At 37.6% G+C, this 21,828-nt stretch overlaps 4 protein-coding genes and 1 pseudogene across 6 annotated transcripts; 2 read left to right on the top strand and 3 right to left on the bottom strand.

The window, feature by feature from the left end:
* The first annotated feature begins 1,862 nt into the window (after positions 1-1,862).
* Positions 1,863-4,044, top strand: LOC112187636 (annotated as a pseudogene).
* LOC112187637 (probable serine protease EDA2) lies at positions 3,588-7,913 on the bottom strand. 2 transcript variants are annotated; one of them, XM_024326514.2, is made up of 12 exons: positions 7,508-7,913; positions 7,263-7,418; positions 6,979-7,161; positions 6,739-6,855; positions 6,544-6,597; positions 6,390-6,461; positions 6,025-6,230; positions 5,811-5,905; positions 5,087-5,161; positions 4,739-4,822; positions 3,906-4,004; positions 3,588-3,821 (listed from the first exon to the last, which is right to left on the bottom strand). In XM_024326514.2, the coding sequence occupies exons 1-12, from the start codon at positions 7,817-7,819 to the stop codon at positions 3,814-3,816; spliced, it is 1,461 nt and encodes a 486-aa protein (XP_024182282.1). In that variant the 5' UTR covers positions 7,820-7,913; the 3' UTR covers positions 3,588-3,813. The 2 variants fall into 2 exon arrangements, with proteins under 2 accessions (XP_024182282.1, XP_024182281.1); XM_024326513.2 differs by having other exon boundaries at positions 3,741-4,004.
* A 742-nt stretch (positions 7,914-8,655) lies between these two features.
* LOC112187553 (B-box zinc finger protein 19) lies at positions 8,656-11,427 on the bottom strand. 2 transcript variants are annotated; one of them, XR_005805406.1, is made up of 6 exons: positions 10,947-11,427; positions 10,400-10,496; positions 10,161-10,276; positions 9,814-10,062; positions 9,600-9,722; positions 8,656-9,012 (listed from the first exon to the last, which is right to left on the bottom strand). XR_005805406.1 is itself a non-coding variant. In XM_024326400.2 (5 exons), exons 1-5 carry the CDS (start codon positions 11,037-11,039, stop codon positions 9,004-9,006), a joined length of 564 nt encoding a protein of 187 aa, XP_024182168.1. In that variant the 5' UTR covers positions 11,040-11,407; the 3' UTR covers positions 8,656-9,003. The 2 variants fall into 2 exon arrangements, 1 of the variants encoding a protein (XP_024182168.1); XM_024326400.2 differs by lacking the exon at positions 9,600-9,722 and having other exon boundaries at positions 10,947-11,407.
* Positions 11,428-15,572: 4,145 nt separating this feature from the next.
* On the top strand, positions 15,573-18,209 carry LOC112188619 (pentatricopeptide repeat-containing protein At1g09820). The gene has a single exon (XM_024327771.1). The coding sequence runs from the start codon at positions 15,699-15,701 to the stop codon at positions 17,526-17,528; it is 1,830 nt and encodes a 609-aa protein (XP_024183539.1). The 5' UTR covers positions 15,573-15,698; the 3' UTR covers positions 17,529-18,209.
* A 133-nt stretch (positions 18,210-18,342) lies between these two features.
* LOC112188620 lies at positions 18,343-19,428 on the bottom strand. The gene is made up of 3 exons (XM_024327772.2): positions 19,170-19,428; positions 18,985-19,087; positions 18,343-18,888 (listed from the first exon to the last, which is right to left on the bottom strand). Exons 1-3 carry the CDS (start codon positions 19,340-19,342, stop codon positions 18,601-18,603), a joined length of 564 nt encoding a protein of 187 aa, XP_024183540.1. The 5' UTR covers positions 19,343-19,428; the 3' UTR covers positions 18,343-18,600.
* Between the last annotated feature and the right edge of the window lie 2,400 nt (positions 19,429-21,828).

The following is a 21,828-nucleotide window of genomic DNA, read 5'->3' as shown; positions in this document are numbered from 1 at the left end:
AAATCTTCAGTGGCTTCACTTTTTCCTTCTCTGCCCTCTTTCTCTTGATATTCGGTGAAGTTGGAGGCTGGGTAATTTCTTCTTTTCTTTCTTTTTCAGAAGCTGGAAGTTTGGAACAATTTATTTCTCCATTGTCAAATCATCATCAGTGGTCATATTTAGAGTATGAGATAATGAGACTATGCGACAACGTGATTGACTGAAGCTGAGGAAAAGAAAAAAGAATCAAAACAGAGGTGGTTTGGAACCGCCGATGGGTCGGAGACCAACATCCCAACAATGAACTGATGAAGTATAAACTATAAAGTATAAACTATAAAGAGAAGGTTTTACTTACAGTGGGTCGGAGAGATCGTACTGGTGAAGACTCGAAGCAAAGTGGAGGTAGAACTTCGAACGACGACAAGGTGGGTCGGCAACGGTTGAGCAAAAAGCCCAAAATGGTGGTCGACTGGCCGAGACTATGAGAGAGAGAGCCAAAGTGTCGATTGTCGAAGAGATGAGAGAGAGAGAGAGAGAGAGTCGAAGTATCGGCGGTTCAGCGAAAATGGTGGCTGAGACTCCAAGAGAGAGAGAGATGAGAGACTGCGGGTCTGTGGCTGCTGAGTTGCTAAAGAGTAAAGAGAGTGAATTGAGAGAGAGAGAGAGAGGCAGTGAGCGGCCAGGGACTTAGGGTTAGGTTTTTAGTTGGGTTCGTAATCTCCTGTGGCACACCTATTGTAAGCTTATATATTATTACCAATAATATACAAACATGTGTCAAATGCACAAATCTTCGGGCTTTTTTTATTTGGATTTCTTAGGCCCGGGCCCGGACCGTTTTATATTTATTTCGGGCCGGGCCTTGAAAAACAGGTAAAAAATATTTTAAAGCCCGGACCGTTCGGGCCGGTCCCGGGCCGGTTCCGGGTCGGGTTTCGGGTTTCCGGGCTAAAATCCCAGCCCTAGTAAAAAGTGAGGTAAGATTAATTAGTTGGTGGTTAATCTACCTTCTCACACATGGCATAGTAACAGAACCTTTTTTTTTTTTTTTTTGTCAGAAGTAACAGAACCATAGACATCAGACAGATTTGATGCAAAGCAAACGCTATACATTTGATATCCTATTGCAAGTCTGCAAACCAGAAGAACCAAAACTATACCGTATGCATGCTTCTACCAGTGAAAACATGGAAGAAATTTAATATACTGTATATATAAACCCAAATTGGACAGAGGTTTTCACAATACAATCATGCAGAAAATCACTAAATTGTATATAATCCCAAATCGGCTAGAACGAAAATTTTGAAACTTGATGATACTAAGAAACTTTCATAGTTATTCTCAACAAAAAAAAAAAAAAAAAAAATCTTCCATAGTTTTTATTGTTTGTCATCAAGCTCGGAAACTCTTGATACTCAAGCTCGATTAAAGTGAGACTTTGCTTGTCAGAAATGATAACCAAGTCTAAGCTGACATTAAGCTAGAGCTCCATACTTGAACTTCTCAAACTTATAAAAACAGAAGCAAATATTCAGAGTTTCAGACCAAACTAACTAACTATTTAAGCTCAACCTAGTTCAAGTCAAATCTAAATACAGCTACCTGAAACTTAATTGGTTTGGCAAAAATTTCTAATAATTGAAGAGCACTAGAGTAATTGAGTGGTTAAGAATTATTTAAATCCAGACAGATCCACATTTGCCAACTATTCATTCTTTATACTTAACATAATACTCATGTTTGACTTTTTAGTTCAAGATGAATGGAACCTTCAGAAAATAGAAAAATTACTTGGAGAGGAAGCAACTCACAGAATCATTTCCTTGTTGCCCAAATCCTATCACTCCTTCAGCTCATTATAAAATACCCCATCATATCCTTCAACTCCCAACTCAAAATTTCTCCAAAGACTCAAGTCAATAACACAATGTTTACTCTCAATCCCAAAGATATGCAAACCACAGCATCCACATTGTTCTCAGCCTATGCCTCCTTTGCTGCATCAATGATGTTGGTCCGCTCCATTACAGACCAACTCATTCCCCACCAGTTTCGCTCATACATATACTCAGTCTTCAGTCACTTTTTTACCACTCCCTCCTCGAACCTCACTTTGATTGTTTAAGAGTGCTGTGGTATGACACGAAACCAAGTCTATGATGCTGCGGAAGTTTACCTCCAAACAAAGATCAATCCTTTCACTGAACGCCTCAAGATCAGCAAAACACCCAGGAAAAAGAACATTAGCATTGCCATGGACAAAGGCGAAGAAATCACCGACACTATTGACAATGATATCAAATTGAAGTGGCGCTTCACCGAGCCTGAGAAAAAACAGAAGGACGAGTACCACTCTGCTAATGACAGTAAGCGTTGGTTTGAGCTAGTGTTTGACAAGAAACACAAGGACACGGTGATGGACTCTTACTTGCCCTACGTTTTTGCTCGAGCTAAAGCCATTCAAGAAGAGGAAAAGGTTGTTAGGCTTTACACCCGGGGTCTGGGTGATGATGAGAACGATAACAGGGGTTCAAGTGGTTGGGGTTCCATAAAGATGGAGCATCCATCTAATTTTGGAACAATGGCGATGGATCCAGAGCTTAAAAGAATGGTTATTGATGATTTGGATAGGTTTGTGAGGAGGAGGGAGTTTTACAAAAGGGTTGGTAAGGCTTGGAAGAGAGGGTATTTGTTGTATGGTCCACCTGGTACAGGTAAATCGAGCTTGATTGCAGCCATGGCTAACTATCTCAAGTTTGATGTTTATGATTTGGAGCTTTCAGGCGTTCACAGTAATTGTGATTTGAGGAGGGTATTGCTTTCTGCTACAAATCGTTCTATTATGGTGATTGAGGATATTGATTGCTGCGCCAAAGTGCAGAACAGGGGACGTGAACCGGATCCACGTTCTCATAACAACAGGGTCAGTACTCTTCTCCTTTCTGTTTTCTTCGTCTTATTTTATGTAGGTATTATATTGACTGACAAATTGAGAATGACATGGTTTTACAATAATTGTAGTTGACACTATCAGGCCTACTGAACTTCATAGATGGTCTGTGGTCAAGCTGCGGGGACGAAAGAATTATAGTTTTCACAACCAACCACAAGGATCGGTTAGACCCTGCACTGCTGCGTCCGGGTCGCATGGATGTGCACATTCACATGTCTTATTGCACTGCAAAAGGATTCGACATCTTAGACTCCAACTACCTAGGCATTCATGAAAGCAACCCTCATCACCTCTGCAAAGAAGTTAAAGGGCTGATAGAGAGCACTGAGGTCACCCCTGCAGAGGTTGCTGAGGAGCTCATGAAAAGTGATGATGCTAATGGTACTCTCTCAAAGGGCTTGTCAATTTCCTCAAGAAAAAGAAGGTCGAGAATGATAAAGTGAAGGTAGAAGGGGCTGACAAAACTGAAGATCAAGAGCCATTTCCGGATGACTATTTACCACTCTATGATGGCTTTGACTTATTTGATTGAATAAAGCATCATGCATATATGTAATCAGCATCACAAATAATATACATGGCTTTGGTTTTCAGAGCATGCTTTTGAGTTTTCAACTCAAACTGTGAAAAGACTGAAGACAGCAAGGGGTCTAGAACTTATTCATGAATAAGGGAAGCTACAACATGCCCATGTCTATCTCGTCAGAAAGTCTAAATTCCTAATCAAACATTCACACTTGCATGGAATTTGCACCATCAAGTAGCAAATCAAAAGAATTTAAAAGGGAGAGAGAAAAACGTGTATACCAAGAAGTACAGGTATGATTTTTTTTATGTACATGAGACAACTTACCATATCCTTCATAGATTAGTAATCAAACATCTGTTCAGAAGGTAAAAAGTGAGGTAAGATTAGTTACAGAGCCATCTTACACACCACATAATTATATTTACATGTAGCTCCTACCAGTCTCTTGGCATTCAGACAGCCACAGGTCTATGTGTTCTACAATTTGTTGTCTAACTTTGTGGACTGCATCAGGGTTGCTGCAGTTCTCGGCATTACCTGAAACAAAGTCATAGTTATATAAAAGTAGCTTTAAGAACGCAAATGTTATCAACAAGCTCAGCCATCATGAAAATCATGTTCGGTTTCTGTTCAAAGTAGCCAGCTTTGAGATGCATTTAATGGCCTTCAAACAAGGAAAGCTTCTGATGGCTGCTAAAATTAATTTCATGTTGATAATAATAAGCTACTCCATATTTTCCTTATCCAACATTGTCAGAACTGGAACGGCATGATTTCCAAGAGAAGCTAATAGATGTCAGTAAATTTGCAGAGATAACCTTATAATAGTGCATTATCTTATTTAAGAACTAATATTCCACCAACAAGGTAGTTTTTCCTACAATGCTCTTGCACTTTTGGTTTTGTTTTGTTCTTTCCCAAAGATTCTGAAGAGGAGACAAGCACTTAATGCACAAAAAACACTACAGATTTGACGTCTCGTTGCAAGTCTGCAAGCCAGAAGAACCAGAACTATGAATCTAATTTGCCCTCATGTTGCATGCATCCTTCTACCAGTGAAAAGAGGGAAGAAAACTTAATATACTGTATAACCCAAATTGGACATGGAGGTATTTGGAATATAATCATGCAGAAAATCAACTATAGAGTATATTCCATTTTCCATAATTGACCCACAAACTTCTGCTCAATGATGAATAATATTGTATCAACATTTTCATAACCAAAGAGTATTAAAAGTAAACAAAGAAGGACAAACAAATAATAGATACCTTCGGGGCTTAAAGGAACCTGTGGACATCCTCTCAAATCAGTTCCATGGCCACAATTATGGCAAGAGACGATGTATGAAGGCACTGAAAGTTTAATTAAGAAACAAAAAATCAGAAATAGTAATAAATGAATTCAAGTCTTCACAGCATAGTAGATGCACAATATCATTAGGATAGAAGTTTAAAACTGGAAATGAGACTGGCCACAGAGATCTCTGTTGCACAAACTAACCAGTAATAATGCAATGATTAATGCATCAAGAATGGGAGCATTCACTAAAAATTCTTCTTAGTAGTGCAAATAAAATCTGATTATGCGATTTTTCATTTAAGTAGTAGAATACTTACTATCTGGAGATGAAGTCTGTTTGGATGCATGACGCCAAGGATCCTGTGAGCCATTTGTGAAAACTATTTTTGAACCTACAGATTCAATTTCCAGAATATCATGTGAAATTCTGAACTAATGATAACCATTTGACCTTAACTGGCACCAAAAAAATAAACAAAAAACAAAAAAAAACACTGGTGCTGTCTTTCATATAAACATTATGAAACTATAAAAACAATGCCACATCAGCTAGTAATAGAAATCCTTCAACCATTGATGCATGGTGAAGTTTGTCACAATGGGATGCTTAAAGATTGAATATCAATCTAAAGAAGTATATGGTTTTAACCTCTTAAACCTTCTCCCAGATAAAACTTAGACAATTTACTTTTTGGCCAAAATCCAGTAAGAGAAGGCTTAAGAAGAACCACAAACTCGATGATATCTTTCAGAAGAGAAGTCTCTATCCCCATAATCCAAGATCATAAAACCAACTGAATAAGGAGCTTGATTGGTAACTTGGAGAATGGCAAAGGAACTCATATAAAGATTTATGCGTGTTAGTGTGTTTGCACATTTTATGAGCAAGCATGTGTTACTGAGTCAGAGAATTGACATTTTACATGCAAATAGGGCAAGTTACCTGACCATCCATAGCCAAGATAGTATAATAGTAATAATGGCACAAATACTTATAGGGAAGAGAAACACATGGATAGGAAGAAAGGTTTATGTTTTGACCTGCTATTCTTTTGCCTCCATAATATAAATTTGTCGCATCAACCTCTGGATAGATGCCCTCTCCAAAGACATTCTTGCAAAGGTCCAAATGGTATCTGGAAGAATAACAACCTTTCCATCATTAACGTATAGAAGAACTACATATTGAACACCCTACAAGTAGACATGAATAGCAAAATGGTTTTCATACTAGAAGCCATATTCTGACACATACTTTGTGTCAACTTTTGAAGACCGGATGCTATCATTTGCAGGTGCCACCTGGAAATAGGCAACTTCGGTACAAACTTGGAACCACCACAAACGATCAGAACTCCCCTCGGTAACAGCAGTGTTCTTCAAGTGTTTCTGATCGTATGTTTCGACATCAACACCAAAACTTCCAAGGTAATACTCTTTAACATATTTGGCATATGCCTCCTGCAAACATATCATCATATCTCCCTTAGAACATTGGACAACCAGAGAAAAATAACATGGGCAACCCAATTAAACATCAGACCAAGAACAAATTGGGTCTGACAGAACGACTGAACCCCGATTAAGGAAGAGAATAGACTGGGAAGAAGAGAAACATACAACCAAATCCTCTCCATTAGTCTTTGCTTGAACAAGAGGGGAGCACAGTCTGTCGGGATTTCCATATTGAAACTGCAATTTTCCAAATCAGCAATCCTCAATAATTTGAGATATTAGAAATCAAGGGACAAACTAAGAAGGAAGCAAACTTTACCGCAATAACAGCAGCATCCGCCAGAAAATACATAAAATCACCATCAATATCAAGCTGAAGACAGAGAAAAGGTCAAAATGCATGGTGAGAAGTGTATACCAAAAAACAAACAGTAAGAAACACTGAAACTGGACTAATGTTCCAAGGTATATTATGAAATTATAAATGGTGAACTGAAGACATAAAGAATCACACCTGGGCTGCACCAAACAAACCCCGCACTGCTTTTCCATTAGGTGCAAGCCTTTGTTCAACAAGACGATTAGTTTCTTGCAATGCAGCTTTACATTCTGGACCGGCAGACTCACCAATCTGCATTTGGGGAGGATTAAAGCCAATAGCAACATGGTTGAAGCAAGTAAAATCTACTTCAATTTCCTATCTTGAAGGGGAAAAAAAAACGAAGAAAGAAGAAGCAATTAAGATTGTGGTCACCTGCTGGTCAAATTCAGTGTAGTTAAACACAGCTTCAACAACTGCAGAACTTGCAAGACTTCCACATGTCAAATGAGGAAACTTGAGTCTAAACCATGCACTAAGAGCTCCTGGATACGACACACCGAATACAAACCACGAATTCTCACCCTTAGTCTTATTCAGCTTCAAATTCAACGACTCCTAAACAACAACCACACCCTAAAAACACTAAATCACATGCTCAATTATCCAATTTACAACTCGAACAACACTAAAATCGAAGAATTGAAATGAAAACTTGCCTGATAATACTGACGAAAAGCAGCCAAATCGAAAAGCGCTTGCTTCGATGATAAGTACTTCAAATTCTCAGTCGAGTGTGATTTAAACGGAGAGCTCTTACCATAGTAACGATGCTCGAGCGAGACCACAGCCGCGCCAAACTTCTTAGCCAAAACCTATAAAACAATTTCACCAAATCCTAAATAATTTCCGATCTTTTCAGATTATTCCGACGACGAATTGAACAATATAATCAGAAACTTACAGTTAAGTAATCGTTGGAGATTCCTTTGCAGGCCGATTCTCCACAGATTCTGAGGAAAATCGGACCGTCCGATGGTCTGAAAAAGTCGAGGAGCTCATAATATCGCTGCTCGAACTTGCGGTGATCGTACGCCGAGAAGTGATCGAGAGTCTGAGTGAACCAGAGCTCCTTATCGGTCAAGTAATTGGTGCTCACGGCGGAGCTCTGGAGCTGAAGAAAAGTCCGAGGCGTGAACGCAAACGACGTCGTCCAGAGTATGATGATTGAGAAGACGGAGAGAAAAAACGGCGTCGTCATCGGAGTTAGCTTCATCGCCGATTGGCCGGAAAGGTATAACCGCACAAGTTTCAACAGAAAATAACAAACGCTGTCTTATGGAAACGTGTGCCAGCAGCGAGCAATCTTCTTCTGACATTTGGCTTTATAACTTTCCTTATTGGGCCGGAGCCGGCTTTTTTCGGTTAGGAATGGGATAATTGACAGGCCCAGCAAGGGGTTGCGACCGCAGTTCCGTTCAAGTAGTCAGTTGATTTTAATTGGTAATTCGTGCTCAATTGTCGTTGAATTTGAATATAATGATGGAAAAAATAATAAAATACTTGAAATGTTTATTATTTTTCACTCTTAAACTAAATTCAAAAGACAACTGAGTACCAATTAATTGAACCAATAGAGCATGACTCATACTCATGCTCGTGTTAGAAATGAAAATCAGATACTTTGGAGGAGAATTACCGCAAAAATATGACACCCAAATTTAAGATTTCTCGAGAATTAATCATTTTATTTTCCGAACTATTAACAAAAATGACATTTCATAATCGCTTCTATTACTAATTTACGATGGTGTAATTTTCGCTGCAAAGATTGTACGTTTTAGTGCATCGATTATGATTTGGCGCCATTTTTACCTTTTTTAGCATCTACCTACAGTAGATAACTTGTGAGGATGTGCTTCTGCTATGTAGCACTCTTGGCCGGAAGTGCTTGATGCATGATGAACATGAAATACCTATGACAGACTTGCTCTGGAAACCACCCAAGAAAAAAAAGGCTTACTTTTTACCTATATTCATGGATCCGGATAAGATTACAGTTTTACTTGGAAAAGCGCAGAGTATACCATTTCCTCCATGTTCAACCGGCACTTAAAAAAGCGAAGAAAGAATTTTAAAATTGCAGTGGAATTACAACAATACAAGCACTTGCATAGATTTCAACAATGGAGATCAGTTGCAGTAAATAACAGTATTTTGCTTTCGGAGCAAGTTTTGCATGCTTTCCGAGTAACCAACTATACCGGATATATCCTGCACAACTAAACTACTGAATGGTAAACACTCTTTTAACCCTTAATGACCATAACGGTCACTTAACAGGAGAAGGGATGATAAAGGAGCGAGTTCCTCATGAAGTAGCAGATAGCCAAGGTGTAGATGAATTGCCCTTCTGGCTACTACTGAAATTAGGTACTGACCATGCTTCCAAATACGCCACTATTGGTCCTGATTAAGAACAACAGATGCTTGTTGCTTAGAAATAAAAACTGGTATGCATGAGAGTTAAATGATGCATTGCTCTGATATATGACAGCCAACAAGGTCAAAATTTTTCTCGTTAGAGGTGAGTTGATTAAATTGAATGGTTCTGTTGAGTTATGCACAATGTACTAGAACTGCAGTCTTTCAGTTCAACATCAATACCGAAAAAGGATAATGAACCGTAGTAAGAAGCTTGAGCTTTAAGAATCACATAATAGACAGCGGGGAATTTAACATGTGCTGGATTATGCTGTAACATTTGTAATTCTAATGTTACTTTTTGGCAATAATCTTAATCTATAGTAATTACTGTGGTATTTCTCTGATAAAAGCTGATGGATTTGATAAAATTAGAATCAAGGACTTGATACTATTATATAATTATTTAATGGAAGCAAGGGAGATTTATGAATAGGAACTCTTTTCTTCTCTACTGCAGAGAAGATAAATCTCAACTTATATGGCTCTATTTCAGGTGCCTTCAATTTCAAGTTTAATAGGTCTTGTCATTAGTTCAGTTGGAAGTGAAAGATAAACTCGCACTTACTAACCAATTTTGTCATGCCACTAATAAGCAATGATGATCTTGATCATGTCTAATAGTCCACTCCAGGTGGTAATTTTCACTCTGCTGAGATCTGTGTATACCATTTACTAGGAATGCAAAAAAGTTCCTAGGGGAGGTTCAAATACATGTTACATTAATCAAACAGAAGTAAGATCCTAAGTTCAAATGCTGGTACTCAGTAATGAAAACACGCTAACCTCTTTATTTGAAGCTTGTCCATGCATCCGATTAGGCTTCATGTTCAAATCAATTAACTTATTATCCATCTTTACATGCCCATCATCATTAGCATCTGCTAGACGAATAGGAGATGCCCTGTGATTTTGATGGTTCTCTCCAATTGTCATTCTTGGTTGCTGATGTTGTACTCTTCTGGTCTCACCTTGGTCAATGGGGGGTTGGGATGCTGGGTCTTCACCGTTACTACTAGGTTTATCCCCTGGAAACTACAGAGCAACCAAAATAGTGTAAAACTTCAAGTAATGTCTAGCAGCCTAAAACAGTAAAGAAGTAAATAAGTTGTTGGTGAAAAGGATGAACACACCTCAACTCTTTGTCTCAGTACCAGATATCTTCCGTGTGTTCTTTTACCTCCAACATGAACAACCATATCACATTGCAAACAAAGGGAACTCCCATCTATCTCGCAATAGAAGAAAGCTACATGTGTAGTTTCCAAAGACAGAATATAAGTGTGATGTGATTTTTTCTTTTCTCTTAAATATAACTAACATAATGACAAATCAACATCAGAAGATCGTAGCAAAAGATAGGCCTCCATACCGGGTGCATTTTCACAAATATCACAGCGGGGAACTGCACTGGGAGTTGCCAGACCAACCCGGACATGTCGGCTAGCAAGCTTATTGCACAAATGCACCTGCCACACCATCAACAGATTAAAGCATTGCTTCTAAAAGTCTATTAAGAGTTTCCAGATTAGGCAAAAACCCCTTTAACGACTCTATGCGATGTAACGATTTACTTAAACCATTTCCAAGAAAAAGTCAACTTCTGGGAAAGTATGTTTCTTAACAAGGACATACAATGTGGGAAAGATATGAGGCACTATAGCTGCTCCAAAGAACTTTTTTAGGTTTTGATAGCACGGCATATATGCTCATATTTGACTAATATGAAAGAAACTAACAATTGTAGCTGCAAATCAAGGATTAGTATACAACTAACTAACAACAGATACGGTTCAATTTGCACCAAGTAAACGGAAACTAGATTCTAGGCCTTACCATATGAAACTACCAATTGGGTACTCCAAAAAAAAAAAAAAAAAAACTTAGAAGAATAAACCCAGAAGCTTAAAGTAACATACTTTTTCATCACAGGCACGGCAAAGAGCAGCTTCGTCGGCAGCACAGAAAACGATCGCGGCTGCGCTTTCACAAGCGTCACAAAGTGTTCGCATAATTAGTAGTAGTGATTTCCACTAGTCTCATATTTCTACGCAAAACCCCAACAGATTATAAGCCAGCCAGCCCTCACATCCAATCCAAAGCCAGAATCTTTTAAAGTTAGATCCAAAAACCCAGAAAGACCCAAATCAGGAAAGACTCACTGTGGCTTTGGTTGGTCAGTGGTGGAGCTAATAATGATGTGGAAAGACTAACAACGGATTAGGCTGGGGGGGGGATAAAGAAAAGTGGGTTTGGGTTGGTTTTGGTTGGGGAGATTCCAGAAGGGCCGAAGAATAATAAATTAATATATATTCGGTGTGGAATTTGTTAATAGCCAGAGGAAGAAGACGTGGTGATTCATGAAAAAATTATATACAAATGGATGGTTTTTGTCAACTTTGTTTGCTCTCCTAGTGTTGAGCTCAGGACTCGATGGCCACAAATTTGAAAAGCCAGTGGGGTTGCTATTCGATGGAGGCCCTTGGGGGACTCTCACCCACCAGTGGCATATCGGAGGCGGGACCCATGTGGGTTTTTAGTTAAATTGTTGCTTGCTTTTTCTTGGTTTTGGATGATATAATGGTAGTGGCGTTGGACTCTTGGCTTGGCTCTGCTCCCCTCCCCTCCCCTCGAGCTTGAAACCCGCCTTGCCGTCCACAGAGCATCTTTGGGCCCTGATATAATCTGAGAGAAGATGGGTGATGTGATCGGGGGAGAGAACGTGACACCATCAATGTGCCAACTGTGGACGTAATGATGTGTGAGTTTGGAAGTGTGGTGAGGATTGAGGAAGGTTGTACCAGAATAGAGAAAGGACGAGTACTAGTCTCCTGTCACGTAAATTGAACATTTGAACTCATAAATAATAGTCTTCAAGGAGGAAGAAAGGTCCTCTATCATCTGAAGATTTTACCAGTTGCTGGTCACACTATTATGCAGGGTTGAACAATTGGGAGGATGGAGTTGAAAAAAAAATCTGAGGATGATAGAAGTTTTGGCAAGTATCGGTGGTTAAAAAATTTGAGATGGTAGAAGTTCTCACAGAGCTATTTTAAATTAGATAGATGCTAATCATGATATGTATTGTTAATGCGAAAAAAATTAGAATGATAAAAGATTCTAATTATTATTGTATATTTATTCTAAAGTGACACATGCTAGAATTTATGAAAACTTAAAATATTTAGGGGAGATCATCGTATATTTATTCTAAGGTGACGCATGCTAGAATTTTTGAAAACTTAAACTCCCTAATTTGCATTATGCACTCTCCTTAATTTTTTAGGAAAATACTTCAATATATTAATGTACCAATACATTAAATAACCTAAGTTCAATATAGAAATAGACTAGCTCGGTATAAGGGTAGACTAATTCCATGCATGTCTACCCATGTACTGAGCTAGTCTACCTCTGTACTGAACTAGTCTACTTGATATATTGGTATATTAATGTACTGTAGACGATCCCAATTTTTTAACATTTTCTATGCCATTCTCTACAATTTCATTCCACAACTACCCTTTTAGCTTTTAAATGCACGACCGAAAATACACAGTTCTTTCTTCTCCTCTCTCTCTCTCTCTCTCTCTCTCTCTCTCTCTCTCTCTCTCTCTCTCTCTCTCTCTCTCTCAGTTCCCTCTCTCTCTCTCAGTTCCCTCCAAGGACAGTACCAGGAATTAGATTTGAGGTGGGCTAAATTTACCTTACGTTGGCAAGAAAAATTATTTTTTAAAATTTGGCAAAGTCTACTTTGTTTTGATGGAAAATACATTTATTACTCAAATCTAACAATAGAAAATTGAAACAATTCAAAGTTAAATATTCCATGTCAATACGAATTCAACTACTTAAGTTGTGCTCTTCGGTTACCTGAAGCATAAAACTCATCGATAACCGAATTTGAATCAATAGTATCAACAATTTCTCTCTCAATATGCACTATCATTAAATCTGCAAGAAAATCATCACTCATCTTTCTTCGAAGTCGGTTCTTAATGAGCTTCATGGCTGAAAATGCTCTCTCTGTTATAGTCGTAGAAACAAGAAGAGTCATCACTAAACGGATTAGTCTCTCAATCAACAAAAATGGTGTAATTGTGTTAACAAATTCTTGACACAACTCAGAAAGGGTGCATAAATCTTGAAATTCTGAAAGTTCAAAGAATTGGTACTCAAAATGCTTCAACTAGTCTCTTAGATCATTCAAACCAGGCACATCATGAGGATAGAATTTCTCAGCCAAACAACATATTTTGTCAATCTCAAATGATTGAAAATCAAATTGAGGATCCAATGCAGAACAAAGAATCAAGAGTTCCCTTGTTTGTTCATTGAATCCATAGTTTATTTCCATCAATTGATTAGTTCCATCGATTAAAAATCAATTACGGCCTTGAATACTTCAACAAGATAATAATGCTCAATAGTGACACAATTTTGTTGTTGAGAAAGACGACCCATACCTTCCATATGGCGAGCACTAAAATCTAGAGCATCAATTGTGTGTGCGTCACAAAACAATACATCACTACCAAAGAAAACAACCCAACCATCTTCTCTCAACTTTTCAAGACGACCCTTCGTACTAGAAACTAGATTCATAGCATTTATGATTCTTGAGATTGTTCTTACAGTGACTTACAAAGAGCATTTGTGATTCCCATTGTTTTATCCAACAACAATAAGCAAAACACAAAGTCAAATGATCTTAGAGTTTTAGAAGCACCCAAAACCTCGATCTCCATGTATTTTTTGAGTCCATTATCGATCGTGTTTTTCAAAACTAACTAGTTAAGTTATACAATTTCATCAAGTTCTTGATAGATAATACCTTAAACTCCATCGAGTAGCTCCAGCTCTTTACAAATTACATGTCTGATCAGCTCCCTTTCCAGTTTCAACTTCCCCAACAGCAATTTGTTGCACAACTTCAACTTCTTTAGTAGATTTTAACTTAGAAACACGCTTAGCAGATGAGTCAACAACATTAATGATACTAGTCATCATTTGAAAGAATAAATAGACAACGCCCACATCTTTAGCTGCAACGTTTAAAGCTAGTTGTTGGCGATGAGCAAAACAATGTACATAATATATGTATAGACACTTTTACAAAAATAGTACTTGCAATCCATTCCACTCACCATGTATGTTGCTAGCACCATTATATCCTTGATCATGCAAATTTTCAACTTGAAGATTGTATTCAGTAAGAACATTGTCTATCTTACTCTTAAGAGTTGCAGCACAAGTATCACTAACACTTACAACATGGAAGAATCGTTCACGAACAAACCCATGAGAATCAACAAATCTCAAGATAATTGTCATTTGTTCCTTCTTAGATTCATTAAGTGCTTCATCAACAAGCAAACAAAACTTAGCCTCCCTTAACTCTTCACAAATTTTTCTTCTAACTCTAGTGGCAAGAATACTCATAATTTCTTTTTGAATCTTTGGTGGAGTATACGTAGCATTTCAAGGGGCATTTTCTAAGGTGACTTTTGCAACTTCCTCATTCATTCTCTCATAAGAATCCATCACCTCAATAACATTTCCACGATTAGATGACTCAACAGATTCATCATCACCTCTAAAAGCCAAGGTTTTAAATTACTCCGAAACTGTCGAAATTCTGTAATTTTGAAGTACCGAAACGAAATTCATATGCTATATAATTTCAAATTTTTGATACATTTCCACGAAATTCTTAATTTCTGAAATATATACACACACAATATATATTTAAAAATTCACATCGAAATTTTGTCCGAAATTTCTCTAAAATTTATGTTAAATTTTTATGTCACCTACAATGAATTTTTACTTCATACTTTTATAGAGAAAATATGAAATTTTGATTTTTTTTTTTTTTTTTTGCAATCAAGTTGAATACAACAAGAAACCTTTTTGTTTTTATCTGCTACAAAATTGAATGCTCCAACCATAACATGATTTCTTTTTTGCTTTGTCTCAAATATTGTATGCTTCATACATTGTAACATCATATTAGGTAATTCCACAATATCCGATATATGGATTGCATGTGGAAAGAAAACAACACGTATACATACAATAACTATGTGATGAAATACGAAAATCATTTCCAAAATTTATTTACTTGGGAGCAGTATTGTATGATACTAAATGAAAGCAGTTCAACCAGCAACATTGAACCACATCATAGTAGCTTTTATATTCCTTTTGTTGTACTTATTTATTTTACGTGTCCCGCCCCACCTCCTTGTAATTTTATAATTATTAAAAAAAGTAAATCATATTTACATTATCAATACATATATATAAAAACACTAGTTTAACAACTTACTACAGTACTAGTTATTTACTCGTCCATATAAAATATTATAATTCTATTATAAATGTATAATTTTAGAGATGTTACATTATAAATAGGTTTATTATAGGTTAGTTTAGTTTTAATGTATAATTTTAGAGATGTTACATTATAAATAGGTTTATTATAGGTTAGTTTATTCTATTTATTATAGGTTAATTTATTTGGCTTGAAACCGAGTCTCAGACCAAACAAAAAAGGAAAAGGCTTGAACCTCAGTCAGTTTTCGCAGAAATGGCGGTTCCCCATTGACAGAGAACCCTAAATTCAATTCCAATTCGCCCCTCCAGTTTCAATTTCCTCCATTAACAAAATGCTAAAGCTCCTCTCCTCCTCCTCATCATGCCTCCACGCTCGAGCCCACATTCAGCAGCACCCCCAAATCAACATAATCAAACTCTGTTCCACAATCTCCATCTCCGAAAATCCAAGCTCACTGTCCTTCAATCTTCCATTAGTTTCAGACCTCATAGCAAAGCAACACTGGTCAGAGCTCAAAACCCATCTCAAAGACTCAACCTTTATCACAGTTCTTCACCAACTGATCGATTCTGGAGCTGACCCAGAGCTCACACTCAGGTACTTCAATTGGGCCCAGAAGGGTCAAAATGTTCCACGCAATATTGAAATCACTTGTAGACTATTACAGTCACTTTCAAATGCAAAGAAGTACCCAAAGATGAGAGCTTTCTTAGATGAGTTTGTTAGAAGGAATGAGAAGCATTCAGTTTCTTCAATTTTTCACATGCTTTCAATGTCTAGCAATCACTTTTGTGCTAATTCCATTATAGTTGATATGCTGGTGTTGGCTTATGTTAAGAATTCGAAGACCAATTCGGGTTTTGAGGCGTTTCAGAGAGCTGGTGATTATGGGTTTAGGCTGTCAAAACTGTCTTGTAATGCTTTGTTGAGTGCTTTGGTGAAGGAAAATGAAATTGGGTATGTTGAGTTTGTGTACAAGGAGATGTTTAGGAGGAGGATAGAGGCGGATTTGTATAGTTTCAATATTGTGATTAATGGGTTGTGTAAAGTTGGGAAATTGAACAAGGCAAAGGATGTTGTGGATGATATGAAGGCTTGGGGGGTTGCACCGAATGTGGTTACTTATAATACTATCATTGGCGGGTATTGCAAATTGGGTGGGTTGGGGAGAATGCATAAGGCTGATGCCATATTAAAGGAGATGGTGGCGAACAATATTTGTCCGAGTGTGATCACGTTCAATATTTTGATTGATGGGTTCTGTAAAGATGAGAATGTAGCAGCTGCGTTTAAGGTGTTTGAGGAAATGAGGAGGCAGGGCTTGAAACCTAATTTGGTTACTTATAATTCACTGATTAATGGGTTATGCTGTGATGGGAAGCTTGAGGAGGCTTGTGGATTGCGGGACAAAATGCTTGGATTGGGTTTGAAGCCAGAGATAGCAACCTACAATGCACTTATAAATGGGTTTTGCAAGAAGAAGATGCTGAAGGAAGCTAGAGAGCTGTTTGATAACATTTCTGAGCGAGGCTTGGTAACCAATGTTATAACATTTAATTCACTACTTGATGCTTATTGTAAGAATGAGATGAAGGAGGAAGCATATGAATTGCATAACATGATGATAGAGAGAGGGGTTTTACCAAACACGTCAACATTTAACTGCTTGATTCATGGTTCTCTTAGACAGGGAAACATAGAAACAGCCAGGAAATTCTTACAACAAATGGAGGCTGAGGGCTTGAAAGCTGATTGCATAACATATGATATACTGATAAATGCATTATGTAAAGATGGGGAGCCAAGAAAGGCAGAAAGACTCCTGAATGAGATGTTCACAAAGGGTTTGAGCCCAAGGCACGTGACATACAATACTTTGATGGATGGCTACTGCAGGGAAGGAAACCTGAAGGCAGCTTTGAACTTGAAGACTCGGATGGAGAAAGAAGGGAAACGAGCAAATATAGCAACATACAATGTGCTGATCAAGGGATATTGTATGCAGGACAAGCTTGTAGATGCGAATGTACTTCTAAATGAAATGTTGGAGAAAGGTTTGATCCCAAATCGAACTACTTATGAAATAGTTAAAGTGGAAATGATGGACAAAGGTTTTGTTCCTGATATAGATGGACACCTGCATAATATCTCTAGCTCTTAACCATGGAAATGAGAAATTGAATTGGTTTCTGTCCCACCGTAATCAAAGTGCTTCTTTGATATTAAGGAGGTATCCTTACCCACATATGAAGGCGATAAGTATGTGATGAACGAGAATAGGAGGAAAAGCATCTTTAAGATGAGCATCTCAACACCACTGATCATACCAAAAGATGCACTCTTGTGCCTTCTCCCACCTCTTCTAGTCTATTTATCTTTTGTGGGTGTTGAGGAATCTTTCATATGATCCTTGTATACTGTGGCTTTCTAGCTTTGGAAATTCTTCAAAGGAAGCAAGACCTGGTGCTTGATATAGGTAATGCAACTCAGCTCCTCTCAGCCTATAACAAGGATGATGGTGTTATAATAACAACAGGAGTTGAAGTCATGCCATTATTAAGAGATGTTCTGAAGACTGCTTGTCCTTCTACACATGTTCGATTAGACACTCGCTTTCTTCTTCCCTTCATGAGGTTGAAACATCTCGGCTTTGTTTGTTTCTTCCCTTTTGGAGCTGCAATACCTGGTTCAAACAAATTCCCATGCCAAAACTGCTGGGAAGAGCGAAGATGTTTGCATCACTCAATTTTAACCTGGGTGGCTGATATTAATTAAAGAGTTCTTATCTGTAAATACATTTCCAGTCAAGCTTAAAGATCAGAATCTTCAAATTTTTATTTCATCCCATCCAGCCTTTATATGTACAGTTTGTTAGATCTCTTTTTATCTGGCATGCCGAGTGATTAAAGCTCATGCCAGAAGTGTAAAGAAATACATAGAAATAAGTGAGATATGTATCAAGAATTCCTTCTCAATAATATGGCAATAGTCACAGAGCATACATTGGCTTCAAATCATACATTGGCTTCAAATCTTCAATAGATTAAGCATACAGGTACATACAGTACGACTCGATCTTTTTTCACAATTTATTACAAGCAGAAAACCAATACAAACACCTTCAAACCAAGACACAATACCATACTACTATATAGACCTTATAATAATACATTTGCAACATTTTTTTCTTACAGCAGCCAAAAAGCAGTGAGACTTATCACGCTTGCCGAAACTTAGAATGAGAAGTTCATCATGTCCAGGCTCAAGCTTTCCATCATCAGTGTCTCCATGAAACCGCACGAAGTTGGTGCCTTACTGAAGCTGCTACCTCTGGGCTTGAAGGCACAAGAAGAGACAGGAATGATGGGGATGTTCTCACAGTTGCAGAGCTCGATCATGTACCCATCTGGGTCATGGAAGAACACCTGGTCGACCTTGATCCCATCGTCCTCTACCACTGCAGTAACATACCTCATCCCCATCTCTTGCAGCTTCCTCTTAACAAGTCCAACATCAGTGCACTGCATGTTCAAAATCATTCACAACATTTGTGTCAGTACCAAAACATGATTGCTATATGTTTAACTAGTACTGCAGAAAACTAATACAGCTCTTACTTGGAAGGAGATGTGGTTGTCCTTAGGATTGATTGGTCGGAGTTCAAAGTCCTCCATAGCTGGACTTTCGATCAAGTGTATCCCAATCCCATAGTTATACAACCTACACAGAACAAAGTAGTTCGTCAGTATTAGCATTGATTCGAAAAAACTTCGAACAAGTACATAAAGTGAGAAAAGCTTACCAAGCTCCATTGAAGTTGAAAGAAGAGGGGCGTTTGATGAGAACAAAGCCCAACACTTCTTCATAGAACCTCATAGAGTCCCACACTGATCTGCATAACAAAGACACATGATTGAGTGACAGCAAAGGCAGTGACTCACAGCTGTTAACTTCCTCGATCTCAATCTGCGTCATTCTTCCCAGCTAGTTATGGCCCTCGAATACTTGAACTAAGAATCTCTCGCTCTTTGGTATCTGGTTTGCCTGCTTCACAAGCATAAGGGAAACGTTCCTTAAATAAGCAACACTTTGGAGTATTGCCTTAGGTCACTAAGTTTTGCACGTTATTTTTGCACTTGCGGGAGTAACTTCCTGATCAGTGAGGAACTTTCCTAGCAGATACTCTGAAATATCAGGGATTCCGACAAATGAAACCTAGACTACCTAGTCATCATCATGGCTACAGCCCACGTTGCTTTATTGGGAAGGGTATGATACCCTTGAATGCCACATCGCCTATGTGTTAATTAGCCTAAATATTGATACTTAAACATTTCGCTATAGTAATTAGGGCCGAATTCTCTGCTATCATCTGGTGTGTTCGGATGTGCCCGACATTTCATTGCAACTGTGTTACAAATAAATAACACAAAATGGGGTTGGATTTGTAATACATGGCTTGATGGCTATGATTGATCCAAGTATGAGAAGATCCACCCAACAAATCTGAGTCCATAGAAATCGAATTACTATGATCTTGGCTGTCCCAAAAGAAAAAATAAAATGCATGGGACAAGCCCTGATTGGTACTAGCAGCTTAGATGCATTTACACATATCTGCTTGAATTTGATACTTGGCCTCAAGCTTATAGCTAGCTTTATGCAGGGCTAGTGTAAGATAAATGGGGCACATGTAAATTCAAACCTAGTCCTTTTAGGTTTAAACTTGACTCAACCTTGTAGCAAACGGGTACACACTATTGAACATAGGAAAGTACAAAGATGCTGAATTCCGGGGAAATTTCTGGGATGTTTCCTAGCTTCCACATGAAAGTGAAAAGAAATGTCTCATAAACCTATGATCCAAACAGGGCCAGAAAGGACAGGGTAGAAACCCCAAAACAGCTTTGCTTATTTGTTTGGTTCCACAAAGAGATCAATGTATATGCCTCTTTAATATTTGGCCGGTGATAACCAAAAGATCGACTTTGCTTCTGGAGTTTGTTCATATACTATGTCTCTGTTAACATATACGTGCATGATCAATTGGAGTTACTAAGAGATTTTGTTTTATTTTGATAAATGGCGCGGCACAATTTTGTCTAGAGTTCCTCTGAGGATAATGTCTCTAACAATTCGTGAATTGTTGAAGAGAAATGAAGAAAAACTTGCAAAAAAAGAAGGTAGAGATCGATCACATCCTCTCCATTAAAATGAACCTTACAACAAAAAAGTGCATAGAATTTTCGAAATTGCATCATATAAAAAATTAAGCACAAGATTTCATATACATAAAACGGCCAAAGACTTTTATTAGTAGCTATAAACCTTTACTAGTTCTTGATAAGCAAATTGAGGGCATCAAGGCTCAACAAGAAGGAAACTATAAAGTACATTAAAGTGTCCGACTAACCAGGCAACTAGAAGAATTTAAGAACCAGAACAGTAATCCCAATAATTTGATTAAGCTTATAAACCCTAGAATCCAAAAGCGACCAGATCAAAGGATTTCATTCCTACTCCCATAGTGACTCGAACTCATAACTTCGTACATAGGTAGTGGGTGCTCGAACCACTAAGCTAACACCACTTCGTCACTCCACAAATTAACACCACTTCGTACATAGAGTATAGATATTACTTACTCAGTCACTCCCACGGTAGATTAATTAATTACAAAACCTCAAAACAGCTCTGTTTTTTTGTTTGGTTACATATATCTATATGAGTATACGATATGAACAAACTTCCAGAAGACCAGAAGCAAAATATATATATACACAGATCCTATTCAGAGTGGAGGTCCTCTTTGAAATTAAAGTGTGAACTTCAAGTTTTGGTCTCTTTTCGGTCGCAAATCCACATCTCGACCGTTCAGTTTTTAGGTACTAGTGTATAGATCATCTCTGCAAATTTTCAGCTAAATTGATGATCGTTAAGGCATTGATTACTTCCTTAAAACTAGTACGATTTAGGTTGACAGATTCAATCCGTCGATTGGTTTAAGCGAGTTAGATACCTTAACGATCATCAGTTTGGCTGAAAATTTGCAGATATGATCTATACACTAGTACCTAAAAACTGAACGGTCGAGATGTGGATATGCGACAGAAAAGCGACCAAAAACTCGAAGTTCACACTTTAATTTCAAAGCGGAACTCTGCTCTGGATAAAATCTGTATATATATATATATATATATATATATATATATATATATATCTTTGCTTTTGGTCTTCTGGAAGTTTGTTCATAGGGTGCAGCTATTGCCACCATATCATTTTCTTTGTTCACCCCACTTGCTCATTACATCCTATATTTTAATTTTAATTATTAAATTTATTTATTTAACCCATTGCTCTTACCAAGAATATCCTTATATGACATATCCAATTAAAAAAAATATTTTTATTTAAAATCTCTCATTTAATTTATACTCATAAAAAAATTAAAATTTATTAAA

This window comes from Rosa chinensis, chromosome 2 (assembly GCF_002994745.2).
Source record: "Rosa chinensis cultivar Old Blush chromosome 2, RchiOBHm-V2, whole genome shotgun sequence".
NCBI classification, from domain to species: domain Eukaryota; kingdom Viridiplantae; phylum Streptophyta; class Magnoliopsida; order Rosales; family Rosaceae; genus Rosa; species Rosa chinensis.
The sequence above is the reverse complement of the archived record's forward strand: the minus strand, read 5'-3'. Positions and strand labels throughout refer to the sequence as shown.